The sequence below is a fragment of the Chlorocebus sabaeus genome, chromosome 8, assembly GCF_047675955.1.
Source record: "Chlorocebus sabaeus isolate Y175 chromosome 8, mChlSab1.0.hap1, whole genome shotgun sequence".
Lineage (NCBI taxonomy): Eukaryota > Metazoa > Chordata > Mammalia > Primates > Cercopithecidae > Chlorocebus > Chlorocebus sabaeus.
Window position 1 is genome coordinate 120,869,292 of NC_132911.1, and position 26,138 is coordinate 120,895,429.

At 36.5% G+C, this 26,138-nt stretch overlaps 1 protein-coding gene and 1 long non-coding RNA gene across 7 annotated transcripts in view; one reads left to right on the plus strand and one right to left on the minus strand.

The window, feature by feature from the left end:
- The window catches only part of SLC30A8 (solute carrier family 30 member 8), a 230,404-nt gene that overhangs the window by 180,253 nt on the left and 24,013 nt on the right, over window positions 1-26,138 (plus strand). Inside the window, exons 1-3 of one of the 3 annotated variants that reach the window (XM_073018324.1) lie at window positions 3,258-3,656; window positions 18,757-18,786; window positions 18,892-19,091. In XM_073018324.1, coding sequence (XP_072874425.1) covers window positions 18,968-19,091 — 124 coding nt within the window. In that variant the 5' untranslated portion in view covers window positions 3,258-3,656; window positions 18,757-18,786; window positions 18,892-18,967. Of the gene's footprint in view, window positions 1-3,257; window positions 3,657-18,756; window positions 18,787-18,891; window positions 19,092-26,138 lie in introns of those variants that run through there. The other 2 variants (XM_073018323.1, XM_008001414.3) reach the window with 2 other exon arrangements.
- Window positions 10,618-26,138, minus strand: part of LOC119624872 (uncharacterized) — a 592,746-nt gene continuing 577,225 nt past the window's right edge. For all 4 annotated transcript variants that reach the window (XR_005240998.2, XR_012093745.1, XR_012093746.1 and 1 more), the window contains one exon: window positions 10,618-11,556. This is a non-coding gene — a long non-coding RNA (uncharacterized lncRNA). The remainder of the gene's footprint in view (window positions 11,557-26,138) is intronic.

The window sequence follows — 26,138 nt, forward strand, 5'->3', positions numbered from 1 at the left end:
TGTCTAATGTTGACAGTGGGGTGTTGAAATCTCCCATTATTATCGTATGGGAGTGTAAGTCTCTTTGTAAGTCTCTAAGGACTTGCTTCATGAATCTGGGTGCTCCTGTATTGGGTGCATATATATTTAGGATAGTTAGCTCTTCCTGTTGAATTGATCCCTTTACCATTATGTAATGGCCTTCTTTGTCTCTTTTGATCTTTGATGGTTTAAAGTCTGTTTTATCAGAGACTAGGATTGCAATCCCTGCTTTTTTTTTGTTCTCCATTTGCTTGGTAGATCTTCCTCCATCCCTTTATTTTGAGCCTATGTGTGTCTCTGCATGTGAGATGGGTCTCCTGCATACAGCAAACTGATGGGTCTTGACTCTTTATGCAATTTGTCAGTCTGTGTCTTTTAATTGGACCATTTAGTCCATTTACAATTAAGGTTAATATTGTTATGTGTGAACTTGATCCTGTCATTGTGGTATTAGCTGCTTATTTTGCTCGTTAGTTGATGCAGTTTCTTCCTAGCATCGATGGTCTTTACATTTTGGCATGTTTTTGTAATGGCTGGTACCGGTTGTTCCTGTCCATGTTTAGTGCTTCCTTCAGGGTCTCTTGTAGGGCAGGCCTGGTGGTGACAAAATCTCTAAGCATTTGCTTATCTGTAAAGGATTCTATTTCTCCTTCACTTATGAAACTTAGTTTGGCTGGATATGAAATTCTGGGTTTAAAGTTCTTTTCTTTAAGAATGTTGAATATTGGCCCCCACTCTCTTCTGCCTTGTAGAGTTTCTGCCAAGAGTCTTGAGTGGACCTCAAGCAATCTCTAACAGACCTACAGCTGAGGGTCTTGACTGTTAGAAGGAAAAGTAACAGACAGAAAGGAGCCTATGTGTGCCTCTGCATGTGAGATGGGTCTTCTGAATACAGCAAACTGATGGGTCTTGACTCTTTATCCAATTTGCCTGTCTGTGCCTTTTAATTTGACCATTTAGTCCATTTACATTTAAGGTTAATATTGTTATGGGTGTCAGCTGTGGAGGCTGCAGAAGATTGAATATTTCTGAACAGCGAGTGTTCCTGTCTGATTCTTGCTCTGGAAGCTTCGTCTCAGGGGTGTACCCTGCCATGTAAGGTGGGGGGTGTCGGTCTGCACCTAGTGGGGGATGTCTCCCAGTTAGGCTTCAGGGGTCAGGGACCCACTTGAGCAGGCAGTCTGTCTGTTCTCAGATCTCAACCTCCATGTTGGGAGATCGACTGCTCTCTTCAAAGCTGTCAGACAGGGTCTTTTACATCTGCAGAGGTTTCTGCTGCTTTTTGTTTAGCTTTGCCCTGTCCCCAGAGGTGGAGTCTACAGAGACAGGCAGGCCTCCTTGAGCTGCTGTGGGCTCCACCCAGTTGGAGCTTCCAGGCAGCTTTGTTTACTTAAGCCTCAGCAATGGTGGGTACACCTCCCCCATCCTTGCTGCTGCCTTGCAGTTAGATCTCAGACTGCCATGCTAGCAATGAGGTAGGCTCCGTGGGTGTGGTACCCTCCCGGCCAGGTGTGGGATATAATCTCCTGATGTGCCCTTTGCTAAGAGCCTTGGTAAAGCATAGTATTAGGGTGGGAGTTACCCGATTTTCCAGGTGTTGTGTGTCTCAGATTCCCTTGGCTAGGAAAAGGGATTCCCTTCCCCCTTGCGCTTCCCAGGTGAGGTGATGCCTCGCCCTGCTTCAGCTCTGGCTGATTGGGCTGTACCAGCTGACCAGCACCGATTGTCCAGCACTCCTCAGTGAGATGAACCCTGTACCTCAGTTGAAAATGCAGAAATCACCCGTCTTCTGTGTCGCTTGCACTGGGAGCTGGAGGCTGGAGTTGTTTCTATTCGGCCATCTTGCTCTGGGACTCGTTTCCTCATTTTTGACATTCATTCACTTGAATTCTCTTTCTCTTGTATGTGCTAGAAACTATTCACAAATGATTCAAGCTGTGACGTATGGCAGCTTGAATGTGTCACAAAGGTGGATTAGTAATTCTTTTCTGGTTTTTTATTTTGCCTCCACAGAATAACTGATTACTTTGTAAGGTTAAGAGTAAGAATATATGAGAAAAAATACATTGGTTTTTATTCTGCTAACAGTAGACCCAGGATTTCAATGCCTTCACTTGCAAGGAAAAGGCTCCCCCAGAGCATTTTAGAGGCTCCCAACTGTGTGAACAAAGTTAAGGATAAGAGTGGGGTCATATGAGAAGACCTTAAAATTTATGTTATAGATGAGAGTGTTTGAAATCTTAAGATAATAAGAGGTACAGCGATCACACCACCGATGTGATAGGAGACGTAATATTCTCATTCTGAACCAAAGGTGTCTTCTCCTGTCACTGCCTATGACAACTGGCATTGAACCCCATCCTCATTTTAGAGGACAATATTCATTTTATCAGGCCATTGTGAGAGATCTCAGCTCAGCATAATGGGCAACTTCCCATTACACTGGACCACTGGGTTATTCTGGGACTTAACTACCCTGAGTTTTCTCACTAGAAAGTTAGTGATCACACAAGGAAAAGGCAACAAGAACCTAGTGGTCTGGGGTTTACTCCTCTTCTCCAGTCTACACAACCCCCTCTCTCTGCATCCTTGCATACATGTGTATAGGTCTTGGAACCTTTTGCCCCCACACAAATGCCTACTGTTTGTCCAAGCTCTTGCCATAAGGCTATAGTTCTTTCTCTTACTTGGGAAGGAAAGTGCTTTTTAATGAAGTAAATACCGATTCCTAGGAGTTGAAGAGTCCGAGGTCTCCCAGGAGCAACTCAGAGGCTTCATTCCTGAGAGCTGGAACTGGCATGCCTGATAGGGTGAATCCTTGATCTTTAATAGAGCGTACCCTGGCCAGGGAGAACTAAGCTCACTCTGGTTCTTATGTTTTGGAGGGCTGTTATTTACATAGAAGCAGAGTCTGTCCTTCTCTTGCCGGTCGAAAGGATTTCAAAGCTGCTGTACTAAGAACTGTTTTCAGATTACTGGTTTCAGAAACTGTTGACCCTTGTCCTCCCTTTCAATAGTGAAATCCCAAAATGGTCCTAGGAGAGACAAGTAAATTCTGACAGCTGCTTAGAGGTCATCTTAGAACTAAATTCCAAAGAAATACTTTTAGGCTGATAAAGAGTCTAGAAAAAGGAGGAGGGAGAGAAAAAGAAAAAATTAGTGTACAGAATGGTAGCTATTTGCAGCTCACCCAGGTGTGCTCTGAAGGTCAAAACCCTACATCAGCAATTCGTAGCAAACTCTTGAGCTCCTCTACCTCTTAGAAAGCACAATTGAATCAGATACCATGTGAAAGACATACTTCATATAATGCTACCTGCAAGTCTCCCTAGAAAAGCAGTTTTTGTAGGTGAAAACAATGAAGCCAGGTAATATTCCAAGGAGGCTGTAATTTTAGCAGACCTACCAACAGCACTGATGTAGGAAGCTCATTATTTTAATTTCTGGAGCCTTTTAATTTTTTCTTTAGAAAGTGTATAAATAGTTGCAGTGCTGCTTTGCTTCCAAAACTGGGCGGTGAGTTCAACAGCGACAACAGCAGCAGCAGCTCTTATCCTGGCCGTCATGGAGTTTCTTGAAAGAACTTATCTGGTGAATGATAAAGCTGCCAAGATGTACGCTTTCACACTAGAAAGGTAATAGATGTCCGTGTCTGCTTCCCAATTTTCTCTCTTGAATATCATCCAATTAATTCCTATACCTTGTTGCTTCTGAACTGTAAACCTTTACTCTGCAACTTGGGGCACTCTGGAACATTTTATAAGTTGTTGACTGACATGTATTTTATATTCTGAAAAATACAATACTTTATATAGTTGATTTGATTCCTTAAATATCGTAAGTGCGTAAAGAACACATTTTATTGATGTGTTTTTCATCTGTAGTGTTTATTTCAAAAAATAGACCTATATAATCTAATGTGTTGACTTTTCCTTTTCTCAATTATTCTCAGTTTTATGATAGGTAGTAAATTTTATTATATTTAGAAAAATTTAAGACTTCAACTATATGGCATAATTGTAGTTATATTGATCTTAAAATGAGTTGTTGCTTTCATGCTCATAAAATATCATTATTAATATACATACCTATAATAAATATAGCTGATTCTAATGTTCTACAAAGTATTTCATTTCTTTTTAATGTCTCCCACAGTGTCACATGCAATACATTCATTCATTTTTCACTTGGTTAACAATTGTTGATTGAATACACCTGTGCTAAGTGCAGGACTTAGAAAAAAATGTCTAGTCTCAGATCTTTGTCCTCTTGAAACTTAGTCTAATGTAAAATACATATTAGAGCTAGGCAATTACAAAACAGTTTATTTGTGTCATACTGAGGGCATTCAGTAAGAATAACTGGACTTTGGAATCAGAGGAAGCTTCTTCAGAAGTAATAGACTAAGAGCTGAAAAATAAAAAGGAATTAAAGTAGGGTTAGGGATAACCTACATAGAAAATAGGTTTAAGGAAAGTTTTGCAGACTTAGATAATTGCACAGTCAATATACTTTCGCATACATAAGATGTGAGCTTGGTTTGTTTGAGGAGTTGAATCTGAATGGGGTTCAAAAAAGAAACACATTCAGTGAATATAAATGAGCTAATGAAAATCTGAAAATAATTCATGTTAGAAGAAGAATTTAAGAGAATACTTGCCCATTAATAGTATGTGTAATGTTCTTGTTTGTTTCACAAAGCCAAATTAATATTCTAAGGAGTAGTGATACTATGTTTGATGGCATCAAATATTTTAGCAACAGCAAAGAGACTTTATAAAAAGGATATTTATAACTTGTTTTAAAACAAAGAATCTAGCAGTCTCACATTGGAATAATTATTTTTCTTAGAAAATAATATTAGATATGATTTATTGAGGTTATTAACATAAAAAACAAAGCCTCGTGGTAAGTCAGGCAGAAATTTTGGACAAAAAATTGTTAACCCTACAGATACTATCAATAGAGCATCTCCACATTACTGAAATAACAATATTTCCCTTCTCAGTAATGTAGACTATTAGCGTTTTGTTGCACAAATAAGCCAACCGCTTATAGTTACAAAGTCTCATTGACCCCATAAATAGGTATGGTTTTCAGGACACAGTGTTTATAAGAATTGTCAAACTCATTTGTATTTTCTTGTCAAGGGAAATAAATTAAATCTGCAAGAGATTATTTATCTCGATCCCTCATTTTACCATGTAGGAAACTGAATGCCATATAGAACAAATGCCTTTCTCGAGGTCAAAATAAATGCCTTTCTTGAGGGCAGATGGCTAATTACAATAGAACTGTGCTGTGGACCCAGGCCCCCTGCTTGTTAATTTAGTGTTTGCCTTCTCCCTCTACATCTCCTGTACTCATACGTCCACCATCTGGGCTCTTGAATCGTTAATCTATTTCCTCCTTAGGTCACATGTCCCTGATTTCCCTCACTTACTCACTTTTTCCCTCACCTCTCCCAGTCTATTTCATTTATTTTGTTCTGTCTCTATTAGTCATAGATAACTTTGTCCCCGATATTCCTCCTCTTTTCTCCTTCTACTTCTTTTTCTTTCTACTTATTATCAGTTTTCTATTTAATCTGTTACCAGCTGTTAAGAAACTTAATCTGAAGAAAACTTTATTATCTAATTCCACAAATGGAGTGTTCCATTTATCTATTGCTTTGCAACAAACTACCCCAAGACATAGTGGCTTAAACAACAACTATTTTATTATGATTCTGTGGGTCAGGATTTGGGCAGCATTCCATGTGATATTAGCTGGAATGGAAAGTTGCATTCTGCTGGTATCTGGGCTAGGCGAGAAGGTTTAAGATGGCTTCACTTACATGACTGAGATCTTTGTGTTGGCTTTTGCCTGGGGCGAGTGTCTTAATTCTTCTTCCCATGGCTTCTCTCTCTGTATGGTGCCTCACTCTATCTGGTTAGCCTGGAATTCCTTATGTGGCAGTTCAGAGTAGCAAGAGAGCAATAGTGGAAGCTGACCATTCTCAGAGAGCTTAATCTCAGAACTGGCAGAGTATCATTTTTATCACAATTTATGGGTTGGTTAAAGCAAGTCCCAAGTCTCACATTCCATGGGTGAGGCAATAGATTCTGTCTCTTGATTGCATGTGCATATTGGATGACAGGAATTGCTGGAGGTAATCTTTACAGACATTTTACTACAAGAAGTAGTAATATTTGACCCAGTAGGTGCCATGAACCATGTTTTTTACCTTTCTCCAGTCTCTCCAAATGTGTTTCATTGATGGGATTCTCTGGGCTTTGGGTTCATTGTAGCAAAAGAAAAAAAAAAAAAATGCTGTGTAAAGTTGAACTACAACAAGAAAAACAATCAATGTTTTTCTTGGTGCTAGGTGGAAGGGATCAAGTTTCTCTTTTCCCCAGCCATATGTTGAAGAAGTGCAGAGGAAGTAAGGGTAGGGACAGATGGTAGAGGTAAACTGCTAGAACATTTTCAACAACTATTTAACTGGTAAAAGTTATAAAAAAGAAATGAAAATCTCTGGAAGTTGTCTTAAGGGCATGCAGAAAATTAAGAATTATTTATTCTAGAAAATCTAAATCTCAGTAAGAAGTGAGAGTCTATGGCATTTGAGCCAGGATCTGCTCCATTAACCTCTGCTCTTCCCCAAGCTCAGTATGATGGAAGCTCAACTCTGAGTGGATGGAGCCAAAAGACAAGGCTCCCTGTCCTCCCAGCTTCCAGTTAAAGATCATAGCTCACCCCTAGAGCAAAAGGCTGTTGGAATCTCTTATTGTCCCAGCCTCAGGTTGTAGAAATTCTCTTCATTATAGACATGACCAAGAGGACTATGGTTTCCTTCCTTCACCCAGCCTCCTCTCATAGGGTATAATCTCTAGCCCAGGAGCAGCAAGGTCCTGAATATCCCTGCCCTGGATCACTCATAGTGTGCAAGACGTATTCCAGGAGGCACAAGCAAAAAAGACTAGGGACTACTATTCGTAATCAGTGCTCCACTTGTGGAGCAAGAATATGGCTCCAGGAGAAGTAGGTCACGGTCTCTTCTGCCAGCTCTGGTGCAGTGGTGTAAACGTACTACTTATGGGAGAGGCAGGCCATAAGAATAGAGGGTTATGTATCTTTCCCTTAGAAGACTGATGATACACAAGCTGGAATTTTATTTGTAAGAGAGCATGGGGCATTTCAAGCATAGGGACACTGTTGAAAACAATGAAGATTCTTCTGGTGAGCAATTAAGAGTAGGCTTATTGCTTCATGATAGCAATAAGCTATTGGCAGACTGGCTAGAAGTTAAACAAAGACAGGCAGAAAAAGAGGTAATAAATTCCCTCCTGGATTTGACAGTAGCCACAAAATTTGGCCTCAAATATTACCCCTATACAGAAGCCTGTTATAAATTGAATGTTTATGTCCCCCACAATTGTATGTTGAAGCACAAATGCCAGTGTGGCTGTATTTGGAAATAGGGCCTCTAAGGAATAATTAAGGTTAATTGGGGTTATAAGAGTGGGGTCCTGATCTGACAGAAGTAATGTTCTTATAAGAAGAGACTCTAGATAGCTCACTCTCTCTCTCTTTTTGGGTGCATACACTAAGGAAAGACCACGCGAGGAAATAACGAAAAGGCAGGCATCTATTAGTCAGAAAGAACCCTTACCAGTGAATTTGCTAGCACCTTGATTATGGAATTCCATCCTCTGGAGCTGTGAGAAAATAACATTTGTGTTATTTAAGACACACAGTCTGTGGTATGTTGTTATAGCAGCTGAAGCAGACAAATTTAATTGGATCAGATTGTTGGTCCGTTCATACCTCAGAGTATTATTGAAAACCATAGAGCAACAATTCAGCAAACAATTAAGAAGGCCAAAATCTGGGTGTGATACCAACACAGGCACAACAATCACTTAACAGCGAGACCATGGAAAGAAACAGTCAAAGTGAACACAACTAAAGTGATTATTATCCTTTGGAAATGGGAGAGGATAAGAATGACTGTGCATCTACCCAGTCATGCACCCTCAGGAATGACAACAGAGGCTGCGCATGGAGGGGAAGTCAGACAACAGCTGGTTTAAAAAAAGCAGTTAGTAGAAGCAGTCCAGGTGTTGTATTTAGAATTCAAATGTTTCAAAACAGCTATTATAACTAGGTTAAAAGAATTAAAGAAAATCAAAGAATTAAAGATAGGTATGATTAAAATGTCTCATAAAATTGAGAATATCAATGAAGGGTTAGAAATTATTTTTTATAAAAGAACCAGATGAAAATTCTGAAGCTGAACAGTACAATAAGTGAAATTAAAAATTCACTAGAGGGGTTCAGCAGTAGAACTGTACTCATAGAAGCTGGCAGAAGAAAGATTCACTGAAATTGAAAATAGATTGGAAGATATTATGCAATATGAAAAACAGAGAGAAAATAGAATGAAGTAAAAAAATCAACAGAGCCTCAGAGAAATGTGGTACATTGTTAAATATATTTACATATGCATAATAAGAGGGCCAGAAGGAGAGAGAAAAAGAAGAAAAATAGTCAAATAATGGCCCCAAACTTTTGAAGTTTGTTGAATATTAATCTATATATTCATGATGGTCAATGAACTCTAAGAAGAATCAAGCAAATAGATTTACATGCTCACACATTATAGTAAAACTACTAAAAGCAAAACACAAATAAAAAACCTTGAAAGCAGCAAGAGAAAAAAAAAGATGCATTATGTGTGAGAGCATCCCTAGATTAACAACTGACTTCTACCAGAAGCAAAGGAGGATGGCAGTGAGATGACATCTAAAGTGGTAAAAGAAAAAGAAATTACTATCAACCAATAATCTTATATCCACCTAAACTGTCTTCCTAAAATAAAGGTGAAATAAAGACAAACAAAATCTAAGATAATTTGTTGTTGGATTCACTTTACAAAAATCAGTAAAGAAAGCAATAGTAACAAAAATATTAAAGAAAACAAATGACACCAGATATTAAGTTGAACCAATACTAAAAAAAAAAATAGCACCAATAAGGGTGGTAATGTGGGTAATTATAAAAGACATGATTTGTTCTCCTTTTTCCTCTTAACTGATAGTTAAGAGGAAACTGCATAAAATAAAATGTATATAATCTTAGATGAAATGGATAAATTCATAGAAAGACAAACTGCCACATGAACTTAAGAAATAGAAAATCTGATAAGTAAAGATATTGAATTATTAATAAATTTCATAAAACCTTATACAAAGAAAGCTCAAGTCCAGATGTCTTCACTGGTGATTTCTACCAAAATTTAAAATAGAATTAATATTAACTCATCACAAATTCTTCCCCAGAATAGAAGAGGCATAAACTTCCCAACTCATTTTATGAGGTCAATATTCTGCTGATAGCAAAAAAGGAGGAAATATCACAAGAAAATAAAACTACAGAACAATATCCCTTATGAATACAGATGCAGTAATCCTTGAAAAAGACTAACGAACTGAATCCAGCAACATATAAAAGTAATTACAAACAATGATGAAATGGGATTTATCCCAGTAACGCAAGCTTAATTTAACATCTGAAATACAATCAAAGTGATACAACATATTAATAGGATACAGAACAAAGGTCACATGATTATCTCACTAGATGCAGAAAATGAATAGACAAAATTCAACACCCTTTAATTATATAAACACCTGCAAAACTAGAAATGGAATGAAACTTCTTTAAAAGCATCTATGAAAAACCTGCAGCTCACATCATAATTTTTTTTTCATTAGGTTTTTTGGGAACAGGTGGTGTTTGGTTACACGGATAGGCTCTTCAGTGTGGATTTCTGAGATTTTGGTGCACCCATCACCTGAGCAGTGTACACTGTACCAAAGTGCAGTCTTTATAGTAATTATGGCGAAAGCCTGAACACTTTCCCCTAAAATCAGGTACAAGATAAGGATGTCCACTTTCATGAGTTCTACTCAACATGGTACTGTATATTCTAGCCAGAGCAACTGGGAAGACGACAAAATAAAAGACATTCAGATTGGAAAGAAATAATTAATATTATCACTGTTTTCATTTATTTTCTCTTTTTTTGAGATGGAGTTTTGCTCTTATTGCCCAGGCTGGAGTGCAACGGCATGATCTCAGCTCACCACAACCTCCGCCTCCCGGGTTCAAGTGATTCTCCTGCCTCAGCCTCCCGAGTAGCTGGGATTACAGGCATGTGCTACCACACCCAGCTAATTTTTGCATTTTTAGTAGAGACAGGGTTTCTTCATGTTGGTCAGGTTGGTCTCGAACTCCTGACCTGAGGTGATCCACCCGCCTTGGCCTCCCAAAGTGCTGGGATTACAGGCATGAGCCACCGTGCCCAGCCTATCACTGTTTTCAAATGACATTATCTTTTATGTAGAAAGCCCTAAAAGATCCACTTAAAAATTTTAGAACTAATAAACAAGTTTGGTAAGGTCACAGTAAAAGAGATCAATATACAAACAGTAATTGTATTTTTATACAGTAGCAATAGAAAATCTGAAAATGAAATTAAGAAATCAACTTCACTTACAATAGCATAAAATAATGTATTTTAGAATAAATTTAACAAATGAAGTGCACAGCTTTTACACTAAACATTACAAAACAGTGAGTTAGAAATATTAAAGAAAGGATAAAAGATATAAATCAATGAAAGATATCCCATGTTTGTGGATTAGAAAACGTAATATTGCTAAGATGACATTATTCCTAAAATTAACATGGAAATTTGATGCAATTACTACTAAAATCCGATCTTTTTGAAGAAGTTAAGCTAGCCCAATAATTTATATGGAACCAGCAGTGGCCTCCAAAAGGCAAAAGAATCTTGAAAAAGAATAAATTTGGAGGACTCACACTTCCTGGTTTCAGAATTTAATACAAAGCTATAGTAATCACAACAAGAGTGTGATATTGGCATAAAGACAGACATATACACCAATGTGATAGAATTTATAGTCCATAAATAAGTTCTTATATGTGTGGTCAATTGTTTTTCACCAAGGATTCCAAGACAATTCAATGGTAAAAATAAAAAAAAAAAGAAAGTATTTTCAACAACTATTGCTGGGACAACTAGATGTACATAGGCAGAAGAATTAATTTGTATACCTTTCTGACACCATTTTAAAAAATCACTAAAAAATTGATTATAGACCTAAATGTAAGAGCAAAACCTATAGAACTCTTTTTGTTGTTGTTGTTGTTGTTGTTGTTGTTGTTGTTGTTGAGACGGAGTCTTGCTCTGTCGCCCATTCTGGAGTGCAGTGGCGCAATCTCGTTTCACTGCAAGCTCTGCCTCCCGGGTTCAGGCCATTCTCCTGCCTCAGCCTCCCGCTGGGGACTACAGGCGCCTGCCACCATGCCCAGTTAATTTTTTTTGTATTTTTAGTAGAGACGGGGTTTCACCGTGTTAACGAGGATGGTCTCGATCTCCTGACCTCGTGATCCGCCCGCCTCAGCCTCCCAAAGTGTTGGGATTATAGGCGTGAGCCACCGCACCCGGCCAAACCTATAGAACTCCTAAATGAAAACACATGATCTTGGGTGAGGCCACAGTTTATTGGTATGACACCTAAAGCATAAGTGATAAAAGAAAAATTATATATATTGGAGAGCATCAAAATAAAGTATTTTGTTCTGTAAACAATACTAACAGGAAAATAAAAAGATAAGGCACATATTGAGATAAAATATTTACAAATTACATATATGATAAGGGATGTGTATAAGAATATGTAAAATAATTGTTATAATTAATAAAACTATAAATAAATCAATTAAAATATGTAAAGAATACTGATAGACATTTCTCCAAGAAAACATACAAATGTATAATAAGCACATGAAATATGCTCAACATCATTAGTCATTAGGGTAATGCAAATCAAAATCACAATGAGATGCCACTTCATACCCACTAGAATGGCTATAATAAAAAAAAAATAGTAACAAGTGTTGGCAAGGATTTGGAGAAATAGGAACTCTCTTACACAGTGTATGGGAATGTCTAATGGTACTGTGCTTTGAAAAAGAGTCCAGCAGTTCTACAAAATGTCAAACATAAAGTTTATCTAATGACTCAGGAATTCCATTGCTTGATTGGAAGAGAAGTGAAAACATACTACTACAAAACACTTCTATACAACTTTTCATAACAACATTATTTGAAATAGTCAAAAAGCAACAAAAAAAGAAATAACCCAATATCCATCAACTGACTAGTAAAATTTTATGTATCCATACAATGAAATACAATTTGGAAATAAAAGGCAATGGAATACTGATGACACACTGATATTTGCTACAATATGGATAAACCTTGAAAGCATGATGCTAAATGAGAGAAGCCATTCACAAAAGTCCTCATATTATATGACTCTATTTATATGAAATGTCCAGAATGGGCAAATCTGTAAAGACAGAAAGTAGATTAGTGGTCGCCTGGGAGAGGGTGCAAGGAGAATGGGGAATTACTGCTAATGAATATGGGGTTTTTTTGGTAATGGTTTCACAACTCTGTGAATATACTGAAAACCATTAATTTATATAGATTAAATAGACCATTTCCATAATATTAAAATTAGATCTTTTTTTTTTTGATACAGAGTCTTGCTCTGTTTGTTGCCCAGGCTGGAGTGCAGTGGTGTGATCTTAGCTCACTGCAACCTCTGTCTCCTGAGTTCAATCAATTCTCCTGCCTTGGCCTCCCCAGTAGCTTGGATTACAGGTACCCACCACCACGCTAATTTTTGTATATTTTTGGTAGAGATGAGGTTTCACTCCATCTCTAGTGAGTGGTCTTGAATTGCTGACCTCAAGTGATCTGCTTGCCTTGGCCTCCCAAAGCACACAAATTTTATAATTTTATCTTAATAAAGTTGTTTAAAAAGGGGTGTGTGATTGAATACCTATCTAGGACAAAACATGACATCTGATTCTGTAAATGTTTCTATTTCCCACTTTCTCTAGTTCTCACCCTTCAAACTATTTCTTCCACATCACTCATTTATTTCATAAACATTGAGTGAAATATAATCTCAATAAATATGTACTGAATATATGCTCAAGACGGGGTCCCAGGCATTGAGCATATAGGACTATTTCTAGGGCAGACAAGGAGAATGGTGAAGCAGGGAAACAGAAGTGAAGAACTGCTAAGGGATTACAGGAATGTTATTTTCCCTCTTTGATATTTATCTTCTGTTTAGGAATGAACAGTCAATCTCCAGGGTCAATTCATACAAGACTGATGTCATGTCACTGGAGTAAAATCTGGAATAGTGGATATGGGCAAAAGAGAAACAAAAAATTGGTTTTCTTTTTTATTATCTAAGTCTTGTTATAAAAATGCTTGTCCTGAAAGTTGTTTTGCAGTATAGCCTACTTTATCCTTCCTAAATAACAATGATAATAATGTAATGTGGTTCATGAATATGGTAAAATAATTTAAAAATTTGTGCATTTATTGAATTAGCTAAAAATCTCTCAGCCTATGACAGTGATGCCATCATTATTCCTATTTTCAGATGGGGAAATTGAGGCACAGAGAGATTAAGTAATTTTCTTACAGTCATATGACTAGTGAGTGGTAAGGTTGGGAGTTCGGCTGAGGTGGTGGGTTGCCAGAGCCCAAGCTCTCAGCCTTTATACTGCACTGCCTGCCACTCAGCCCCATCTTGGGAACTGGCATTCCTTTCTCCTGGTTACTGTAACCAGAAACCAACAAGTCATCTTTGAGTCCCACCTCTCTATTATTCCCCCTGAACTAATGCTATTGATTAGCAATTCCTGTTGACTCCACCTCTCAAAAGTCCCTCAGATATGACTACTACTTGCCATTTTTATTGTCACTTCATAGGTCCAAGCCACCAATGTGTTGGCTGTTGTCATCTTCTATGGGTTTCTATGTTTTGATCTTCTACACTCTAGTCTTCCAGGCAGCACCCAAAGCAATCATTTTAGAAACGTGAACCATGTAATGTTACTTCCCAGCTCAAAACTTTCCAAATTTTTCCTTTTAGACCTTGAATTAAATTGAACTCTTTATAATGACCTGAATTGTTCTGCAAAATCTGATCCCTTTTTTGACCTCTTTCCATTTCACTCTTTTTTTATGCCACAGGGGCCACCTATGTAGTTTTCTTTCTGTTCAAGACAAGCACTTGAACAAGAAAAACCTTCTTGTCTTTGGGCTTTTGCTCTAGCAATGCCCTCTACTTGTGATAGCTTTCACTTACATAGGTTTTCTCCTGGTAATTCTGTAACTTGTTGCTGAGATATCACCTTCACAGAGGTGCCTTCCTTTCCCACCACATTTAAGGTAGTTCATCTTCCCTTTCCTGCTCACCATTCATCATACTATATAGCCTCTACTAAAGACAAAGTAAATTGATTCATTTACTCTTTGTCTCCCTCTACTAAAATACAAGCTCCTTAGAGAAGGACCTTTGTTTGTCTTGTACAACATGGTATCATTAACACTTCTGCTGGTGCAGGCCCTTTTTAGGTATGCAATAAATATTTAATGATGAATGAATAAAATGTTAAAAATTCATGGTGAGGCTGAAGCTTTTATCTCCCCTTCTAACAGGAATAGTGATTTGAGGTTCTTGGGGAAAGTGATGTGAAACTACAAAATCAAAGTGATTTTTATGTGTTCAACATTTGAAATAAGAGGGTAAAAAATAAAAATTTTACCAACATTATTTTGGAGATAGAAGCAAAAGAATTTAATTTCTACCACTTAACAAAAATAGAATTAAAAAATAAAAGTTTCTCCAAGATTACAAAAATAAAGTCCCATTTTCTAAATCCCATTGTTGCAGATGAAATCAAAGTTTTAGAATATTGGCATCAAATTTTCTAATATTTCCATACTTTTTCATCTCTGTTTCTCCATCTTTTTTTTCTTTGATGCTACAGTAAATTTCTTTGGCCTATTATTCCTAATTTTTAAAGCTTTGGCCATATTTGAATGCATGGGAATCCTTTGGGATTTATTCATTAATAGCAGATTCACATTTCAGTGTTTGTTGCATAATAGAACTTGCTTTTTATAACTTTCTTCTTAAAATAATACTGAAAATTCACATCATTGTTGCGATCAAAAGCCTGTTCTGCATCTAGAGAGACTTAGATAACTTTGCTTTAACGAGATTATGAGGAATATATGTTAACTTTGGGTTTTAACTTCTTTGGGGTCACAGACTCTTTTGGAAGCCAAGTGAAGACTGTGTACTTTTGCCTGTCCCATAACACACACGCACACACACATACACATGCACGCGCGTGAACACATTATATACAATTTCAATGGACCTTATGAAGCCCACTTTTGGATTACTGGCTTAGTTCTTCAAGAAGCAGTCTCAGCTCAAAGTATACCCATATTTGTTAAACTTAAAAAATCCAAGATAGGGAAACAGTACACAAAAGTAAAAATTGCCCACATATTCATACTTTCCTCCTGGTGGCATTGCCCAGGGGCTTTTTCCCAGGTTTGATTCTTGCTTTGGTCTGGCTTCTAAGCTGCTCCAAGATAAATTCTCTCTCCTGGTCACTGACTACTTGGCTTTCCCTGGTCATAAGATTTATGAAAACCTAAAATAAAGCAACGCTTCATATGACCACAGCACACCAGGCAGTTCCAGAACAATTGGTGAGCCTCCTTTGCTTATGCTGTCTTCTCAGCCCAAGGAAGGAGTAAATCTCAACAATGTGTTCGTGTTAGTACTCAGGTTCCTCTGAGTTGATGGCCACTGGGGACCTACACTACCGTATTCTATGGTTGTTTATTATTAGAATATTATTACATAACAAAAGCAAAAGTCTACTCATTTTAAATATAAATACTATATTTGTTACTTTCCAAATTGTTCTTATTCCAACTAAGAAGCTTATTTGGAACTACTCAGAATCCTAAGTGCTATTCACATAATTGATAAAAAAATAAACCAATGATGTAAATTGGCTGTAATGTATATTCCAAAGCCGGTTTGGCAATATATGTCAAAATCCTTAGAAATGTAGGTACCTTTTGACCAAGTAATTTCCCCTTTAAGATTCCACTGTAAGGAGATAATATATTGAGCAAACATTATAAGGATGTGAATCATAGTAGTGCTTATATGAGCAAGTAATTGCAAAAGAACGAGTTGTCTAATAATTTAAAAACATGAGTTAATTATGCTATGATGTAGCTGTGTTAAATATATACTGCCCTCCATATTTTAAAAATAATGATATACAACATTTTATAAATGGAAAAAATATTAACAATATTTATAGCTAAGAATCAGGTTCAGAAGCTATATCTTTGGTAGGATCCTCTTGTGATGCAATCATCTTATTCACATCCATTCTAGTGCTTCCCCACTGAGGAGCAGCCAGGTTTAGGTAAAATTTTCCCTATTCTCAGCTGTATAAGTCAGCATGGCTAGGTTTTGCCAGTCTTCTGAGTATAGCAATGCCTAAGTCAATCATCTCATCCATATTCCCCTGGCTATAGTGGTTGTTTCTCATTTAGCCAAATCCACATGCACATCAAGACTCTTGTTTAGCAGTTTGAGAGGGGATAATCTCTCTATGTATATGTTAAAAAATAAATACACAGTCTGATTACCTTTGGCAACCATCCCACTACCATGGGGAAGACAAGCTTGAGGTTGAAGAATAGTTGAGAACCAAGACATGAATCTGGAGACCTCGTCAAAGAGTATCTGAAACCTGGCCCCTCTAGATGTTTTCAGTTGCAGAACCAATAATTCTTACTTATTAATTATTCTAGGAAGAGTCTTGTTTTCCATACTTATAACCCAAAACATCCTAATTAATATGAAATCTAATTATGTAAAAAGTGTATTCATATATTACAAAGCTACACAATAAAATATCAATAATAATTGTCTCTTGGAGAGGATTACCAGTTATTTTTCCCTCTGCTTTGTGACTTTTTTGTAATTCCAGATTTTCTATAATGAATATATATTATTTTATTCAGAAAAATCATACATAATAATTAGAGTCAGACTAATAATGTTCATCTAAGCCAAAACCATCAGACTTTTAATCCTGAATGGTGATAGGCTAAATGAAATAAAGTGAAAGCTAATATATTGCTAATTTTGTTTGTTTGTTTGTTTTTACCTTTCAGAGTCACGAATGCAAAGTTCTTAATTCCAAGACTCTTATTTATTTCTGTACATGAGTTTATTTTTAAAAATTTAAAAATATGATTAGTTCAAGATCCATGGATATTGACATCTGCCTTTCTGCCCCAACATTAGGACACCTAAAACTGGTTTTAGGCATGACAGAAGAAACACTGGGCTTGGGATTCCCACTCCAAAATTTCCTGGATATTTGACCTCATGCAATTACTTAAACTCCCTGAACCTTAGTTACTTCAGCCAAGAAATATGGGGTTGCAGTTAAATGAAATAAGCCAAGCACAGAAAGACACATATCACATGTTCTCACTTATATATGGGAGCTAAAAAAGTGGCTCTCATGAAGATAAGAGAGTAGATTGGTGGTTACAAGAGGCTGAGAAGGGTAGAGAGGAGGAATGTGTGAAGGAAGGTTGATTTATGGATACAAATGTATGATTTGAGAGAAGAAAATGATCTAGTGTTCGACAGATCTGTGAGGTGACTATGGTTTGCAGTTATCTATAATATACTTCAAAGTAACCAGAAAAGAATAATTGAAATGTTTCTAGAATAAAGAAAAGAGAAATATTTAAGGTGATGGACATCTCAAGTGTACTGATTTGATCTTTAAAAATTATATGAATGTATTAAATTATCACATGTACCCTAAATTAGGTATATTTATTATGCATCAATAAAAATTGTTTAAAAAAAGAAAAAAAAGTGTAGACCAAATGTTATCTACCTTTCCATCTGTGAAATTCTATGAGTGACTCTAAATTTTGCTTTATATTTGAGCAGAACTGATATTCACTGCCTGCTTTGGGAAGTATAAGTAGGTTTCAACTCTCAGCATAACATTGATTAATTGGTAGCCACTGTCTGCAGAGCGGTGGTAAGAAGGTCTCAGAGTACATACGGAGTCAGCAGGAAAAAGTACTATGATCTGTCAATGATGTTGATGAGTATTTGAATCCTCAGTCTGGCTCATATACACATATCGTACAATGTAGTCTGATTTATTTTATTATTATTTTTTGTAGCACAGTGTCCAAGTCTTTTGAGAGTGAAATAACTGGGAAGAAATCCCTTTATTTTTATTTATTTTTTTTTTTTTGAGACGGAGTCTGGCTCTGTCGCCCAGGCTGGAGTGCAGTGGCCGGATCTCAGCTCACTGCAAGCTCCGCCCCCCGGGTTCACGCCATTCTCCTGCCTCGGCCTCCTGAGTAGCTGGGACCACAGGCGCCCGCCACCTCGCCCGGCTAGTTTTTTTGTATTTTTTAGTAGAGATGGGGTTTCACCGTGTTAGCCAGGATGGTCTTGATCTCCTGACCTCGTGATCCGCCCGTCTCGGCCTCCCAAAGTGCTGGGATTACAGGCTTGAGCCACCGCGCCCGGCAGAAATCCCTTTAAAATGTATCTGCTTCTTTTTTCCTGTTCCTTTGATATCTCTTAATCATTGGTGGCATTGACTGAATAAGAGTTTGACTGAATAAAAGTACAACTTTTAGTAGTTAAAGTTTAGAAGGAAATTTCTTGCTTGTTTCTTACACTTGATATTTTCTTGTAGAAAGAGCTGCAAATGAATACTTCCTAGCAAGTAAGCAAATGTCCTAATAGTGGTTCCAAGTATGGGCAGGGTGGGTCAGTGAGTGGCTGGTTTGCAACTGTGTTCACTTCTTGCTTCTGTCAAACTCATTCATAGTGTGGAACTCCAACAGAAACCGGTGAATAAAGATCAATGTCCCGGAGAGAGACCAGAGGAGTTGGAGTCAGGAGGCATGTACCACTGCCACAGTGGCTCCAAGCCCACAGAGAACAGGGCGAATGAGCACGCCTATGCCAAGTGGAAACTCTGTGCTGCTTCAGCAATATGCTTCATTTTCATGATTGCAGAGGTCGTGGGTGAGTCTTTCTGCAGACTTTTTTGATTAAACAAGCAAACAAATAAAACTCTGCATCATTATGGGAGGGTTACCTAAGTTCTTTTAAAGTAAGATTTAGTATTTTCTGTAAGTATAAGGTAACAATATGCTCATTGTAGATAAGTTGAAAAACAGTAGGAAACAAAATAAAATTCATCACTATTCCATATTCGAGTCATAGCCTTCAATAATTTTAGGGAGTGTTTTGTGCAATGCATTTTCTATTCATAGCTCACAGGTTTTATTTTTTAAACATAACTGAGAGCATACTGAATGCTTTTGACCACACTGTCAAATACTCTTCAAAAACATTTTTATGCCTGAACAATATTCTCTAATATGCTCCACTGTAATTTACATAACGATTTCTCTATTGTTAGAAATTTAGGGAGTTTTTTCCTGCTTATGGACAATGTTGCAATGCAAAATCTTGAAGAAAATTCTGCCTGCCTTTCTGGTTAATCCCTTCAAAGAGATTCCTAAAAGTGGAAATAATTGCTTGAAGGACATGAATATTTGTATTACTTGATTCATATTGCCAGAGTGCTGTTGAGAAAGCTAAACAATTCATGTCTACCAGCTCTACTTGAGAATGATTCTGACTCCAAATCTTAATGACAACTAATTTTAATCTCTAAAAAATCTTTGCTATTGTATAGATGAATGTTTTAATATTTATTTCTTTAATTGTTACTATTAGACTATTTTTGCATGCTTATTAGTGATCTGTATTTCCCTCTGTTAATGCATTTTCTCCTTGTCTCTTAATGTCTGTTACTCATTTGTTTTTTAGAAAATTTTTAAATTCTCTATATTGATCTCTAGGAGCTCTTTATATATTAGGATATTAGACCTTTGTTATATTAGTTATAAGTGCTTTTCCAGTTTGTTGTTTAACCTTTTGATGTTTGTGTTGACTTAGAGAAGTTTTAAATTTTACATGGGTAACTGTTTCAAACTTTTCATTTTGAGCTCATTTCTTTTACTGTTCTTTTACTGTTTTAGTGCTTAAGAATCCTTCTCCATCTACTGAGAAGATAGCTTTTTTGTTGTTTAATTTTTGTATTTAATTTTAAAATTAATGTTGATATTAGATATTTATTTGTATGCTCTAAGGACTAAATTTTTTTCTAAATAGCTAACAGTTTTCAGCATCATTTATGAAAATATTAATTATTTTCCCCATTGATTTTTGATATTTCTTTAATCACTTATCAACAGTTTATAAATAGCAGGGTCTGCTTCTAAGGTGTTTCACTGATCTGTGTTTCTGGTCTTGTCAAGGACATAATTAATGTAGATTTATATGTTATAATATCTGTTATTTCCTATTAATGATTTTTAATTTAGCAGAGAAAAGCAAAGGTTATTCATCTCTGTTTATTATCCTAATTAAACATGAGAATTGTTCTGTTCAGTTTTCCCCCATCCAATTATGATTTTATTAATATTTAAGTTAATTTGAGAACATAGTATCTTTAAGTATTCAGCTTTCCCTCCAGGAATATGTTATGTTTCTCTATTTATCCAAATATTCTACATGTCTCATCAAGATTTTATGGTGTTCATCTGACTACACGGACAGCCTACTTCTTGAAAGAGTTATTTCTGATTATTATATGTGTTTGGCTTATTCTTTCCAGGGGTGAGTGCAGTCCACCATTTTTCATGTTTTGTTTTCTAGATAATTACTTTTTGTATTCTGAAGTTTTGATTTTTGTATATTCACTTTGTACTCAATTATGCATTTGAATTATTGTCAATTCTAAATATATTTCAGTGCATGTCCCGTTTTCCTCTCTCGTGCATCTTCCTCATCCCAAGACATCACCCTCTCTTGTGCAGAAAACATATTTCTCCTCATTTCAATAGTTATATCTCTTTTGTGTGTTTCATGTTTTTATCATGTTAAACAATACCTTATGCTAAATCAAATCTATGTTTGATTATTTAGCTGTTAAGCAAAATGCTGCTTGAAGGGTTAAGTGTTTTGTATTAGGTTAATGAAATGTTTCTTTGTTTCACTTTTGTAATGATTAACAAAGAATCAAGGACGAGTGTTGACTTTTAATCAAATACCTTTTCTTTTGAATTTATTGCTTTTTAAAGCTTTTTGACCCATGTTTGAGGTGCATTATATTAAGAGATTTTTGAAACATGTTATGATCGTTGCATTTTTGGCATTATGATAATAGCTATTATTTATTTAATGCTTACTATGTGTTAGAAGCTGTGACAAGTGCTTTCCGTGTATTACCTTAATTAATCCTGGTGAATTCCCTAAGAGGTAGCTCTCATTGTTAATCTCACTTTATAGAAGGAACTAGAAGCACAAAGAGTAAAGTAACTCTCCCTTGGAAACATACCTGTAAGTGGGCAGGCCGTCTGAATTCCAGAGCTTATATTCCTAAGCCCTAACTATGGTGCCTCTCAAATTGACTGTGGCGGGCCATCTTTTTAATGCATTGCTGAATCTGAGTCACTGATATTTTTGTTAGGATTTTTACATCTTTATTAATAATTGAAATTTAACTATAGTTTTTTTTTTATGTCGTTTTTCTAGGTTTTTATATTTGAATTATGCATGCTTAAATGGAAAGTTTAATTTTAATAATTTTATAAAGAAAAACAGTTTATGTAACATTTTATTATCTCTTCCTTTTTAAAAAACTACCTAGTTATTTGTATGGCTTTGGAGACATTTTTGGAGATGATTGTTAGATACGATTTTTAGCTTCTTCCTCACTTATTGATATACTCAAAATTTCTCCATCTTGGGTACACTTTGGCCATTTATTGTTTTTCAAAGTCATTCATCTCATTGCAAATTTCAAATGTATTATCATACCATGGAACATGATAGCCTCATGTTGGTATTAACTTAGTTCAAATGTCCTGATATGCAATGTTATCTTATTATTTTTCCCCAAATAGAAAAAAGAACACTGTAAACTACCTGATGTATAGGACCATAAGCTACTACCAATCTGTTATCAAATGTTACCTTCACACTCTGTTACCAATATTTTGGTGGCTTCATTTCTGTTATCCAAAAGAAGGGGTAAATTAATCATAATCTGAGACTAGAGAAAAATAGACTCTGCTTAGCTATTTTTTGCATTATAATATCTAGCAACCAGAATTAGCTGGTTTCTTCTAGCTATGGAGTCTAATGGCCTATACACTCATATTTGGACATTTATAACTGTTGAAAACTATGAAAGAACTTAGACACGTCTAGTCCAAGACAATTCCAGGGTTGGCAATATCCTTTCAGTCAAAGTTTACAGAACTAATACCACAAAATTCCTGGAGTCAGTTCCTTTGAAGAAGCTGAATTAATAGCTTGATGGAGTCGCAAAGAACTTACTTTTAGCAATTCTAATCTGGAAAACACCTTTTGGAAATTCGCTAACATCTATACCAGAGGGATATTGTTTATCATTGTTGGAATTAATAAGTTTGTGGATAATATTCAATAGCTTATGTAAAAGATTGACATAATGAAAAACCTAATAACAGAATTCATTTGAAATGTGATTTGAAAAGGAGATGTTCTTGGATATCCAAATAAAATTCTGGCACTACCAGCTGCAAACACAGCTCAGGAAGATTCATTGACTGACTTCTTTCTTCCACTGCTTTCTTCCTGTGCTTTTCCCTGAATCCATATGGATGCTGAGAATAGATGGCATCGTCCCTCTGGCTGATATCTAATAAATAGTCTGAAAAGAGATGGTCTTCTGCTCACAAAATTAATTTATTTTAATTGACAAATAAAAATGATATATATTTATTATGTATAACATGATGTTTTGAAATATGCATATATGGTGAAATGACTAAATCGAGCTAATTAACATGGACATTACCTCACATACTTAACATTTTTTTGTGGTAAGAACACTTAAAATCTACTCATTTTAGCAATTTGGAAGAATCCGGTACATTGTGCTTAACTATAGTCACCATGTTCTACAATAGATCTCTTAAACTTATTCCTTCTATCTAACTAATACTGTGTGTCCTTTGACCAACACCTCCCCAGCTTCTTCCTTCCGCAGCCCCTATCCCTGCCACTGGTAATCACACTTCTACTCATTGCTCTATAAATTCAGCTTTTTTAGATTACACATATAAGTGAGATCATGTGGTGTTTGTCTTTCTGTTCCTGACTTATTTCACTTAATAAAATGTTCTCCAGGTTCATCAATGTTGCTGCAAATGACAGGGTTTCCTTCTTAAAGGCTGAACAGAACTGCATTGTGTATACATACCACATTCTTTTTATCCATTTATGTGTCTATGAACACTTAGCATGATTCCATATCTTGGCTATTGTGAATAATGCTGCAATGAACAGCATTGAATGGCAGGGCAGATATATCTTCAACATATTGACTTCACTTCCTTTGGATATATACGCAGTAGCAGAATTGCTGGATCATATGGTAGTTCTATTTTTAACTTTTTAAGGAACTGCTTTCTATAATGGCTGTACTGACTTACATTGCAGTTTGCAAGATTTCTTTTCTTTTCTTTTCTTTTCTCCACATCCTCACCAACAGTTGTCTCTCCTCATTTTGGTAATAAGCACTCTAATACATGTGAGGTGAATTTTCCTGATGATTAGTGATGTTGAACATATTTTCATAGACCTGTTAGCCATTTCTATGTCTTCTTTCAAGGAATGTCTGTTGAGGTTCTTTGCCCATTTTTAATCAGGTTATTTGTTTTCTTACTATTGAGTTGTTTGGTTTCCTTATATATATTTTGGATATTAACCCTTTATCATATGTATGGTCTGCAAACATTTTCTCCCATTCTGTAGATTGTCTCTTCATTCTGTTGATTGTTTCCTTTGCATTTGAGTTTGATGTAATCCCAATTGTGTAATTTCACTTTTGTTGACTGGGCTTTTGGGGTCATATTTGAAAAAAAGCATTGCCCAAACCAATGTCATGGAGCTTTTTCTTTATATTTTTTTTCTAGTAGTTTTAGAGTTTCAGATCTTATATTTAAGTCTCCAAGCCATGTTGAGTTGATTTTTGTATATGGTATGAGATAAGGGTCTAATTTCATTCACAACCTCCTCTTTCCCTTCTCATTTCTATGCATTAGAGTCTATGAGTTCTAATCTGACTTTAGGGGCAGAAGTAAGTGATGATGTCAGTAAATAAATTAAATTGATACTGACTGAAAAATATCCAGCATTTGAGCTATATTGAGATTGAGCCAATTTTCCTAAAACATTGCTCTCATTGTATTGCGTCTGTCTTCAAAGTTTTTTACTGAACCCAGTGCGGTGGCTCACACCTGTAATCCCAGCACTTTGGGAGATCAAGGCAGGTGGATCACATGAGGTCAGGAGTTCGAGACCAGCCTGGCCAACATGGCAAAACCCCATCTCTACTAAAAATATAAAAATTCGCTGGCACACGCCTGTAATCTCAACTACTTGGGAGGCTGAAGCAGAAGAATTGTGCATGAACCCAGGAGGTGAAGGTTGCAGTGAGCTGAGATTGCACTACTGCACTCCAGCCTGGGCGATAAAGTGAGACTCTGTCTCAAAAAAAAAAAAAAATTTTTTTTTTTAACTGGCTCCCCTTTGCTTAGTTCAGGGTTCACAACCTTTTTCCGTTCATGACAAGCGTAATACATTTTACTGAGCACTGGGATAAACTGACAAGGGTGCTTGTAGCTGGAAGAGACCATTTCAGAGGGTCCCACTGTGCTAGGCCCTAATTGCTTGCCTCAAGTCAAAAAAGATCAATATATTGGAAAGCTCTAGCATCCTGGACAAAATGAAAAATTCCTACTTCAGTTTTCAAGACATTGCATAATCTGGTGGCAAAACTATCAATATTCTTATCTTGCTATTTCCCTGACTACCCTGTTTCAGCCACATTTATTTATTCATTCTCTGCAAGATAATCTTTGCACTTAATTCTTATGCTTTTTTTCTTTGAATAGAAAAGCCTTCTCCTCTTTCTCCATACTCATCAAAATCCTGGTCATTAGTCAAGACCTTGATCCACAGCTCACCTCCTCCCCAAAGCCATTCTTGGCTATGTTAGAGAAAGCAATTACTATTCTCAGATCACTTTTGAAAATCTGAGAGGTCCTCCTGCAGGATATGGGGTTTGAGCAAGGCTTTGAAAAGTGAATAGGAATTGAGATGTGGCCAAAAGGTAGATGGAGTGGCCTGAAGGAACAGCACACTACTTACTGCTGTGGTCCAGGAGATAGATACTTATCAGGGCTTGCCTTGAAAGATTCCAAGTGCGTGGGTCTGAAACAGGAAAGGAAATCTGTATTCTTAGAAATTTGGGTACCACTGTCTGTAGTAGACTGGTATTTCATTTCAGCAAGCTTTGTCATATTCTTTTCTCTGGTTGCAATTTTGGTCCTGCTGGTCTGAGAACCTCATGCTCTTAGGCTGGGCTGGATATGAGATACCAAGCTGGACTCATCAGAGTCTCTGGGTCTTTACATAGGGAGGTTGGAAAAAAAGCGTTCGCTCTTTGCTCTACAAAAACTGAGCTGAAGTGATACAGGTCTGGAGCTTTTAGAGGTCTACCTTTGTTGCTGAAATGGAGGAAAAGTCTTTCTTAAACTGGACAATCAATAGCAGTAGCTGGAGACAGAGCAGACAAGAACATTTTTCAGCCTTAGGACTGGGCTGCATCTGATCCAATCCCACCCAGATTTGTTCTCAGTTGTATGAGCCAATATACTGGTATATTATTGTTGGTATTGTTTAAGCTGTTTAGGTTAGGCATTCATGGCTTACAACTGCGAAAGCCTATCCAAGGCAGGAGTGTAGGGTAAAATGTGGTTAATGGAGAATATAACTAGAATGGTAGTTGGAGGGCCAAGAAGAGCTGAGGCTCAGCTGGGGAATAGGGATCATTCATAGATTTTGGGGAGTAATTGACATTTAGAATGGGGGAGAAGCAGGTCATAGAGCTGTGTTGAGGGAAATAATTTGCGACAGAGTACAGAGCAAACTGGAGAATAAACTAAA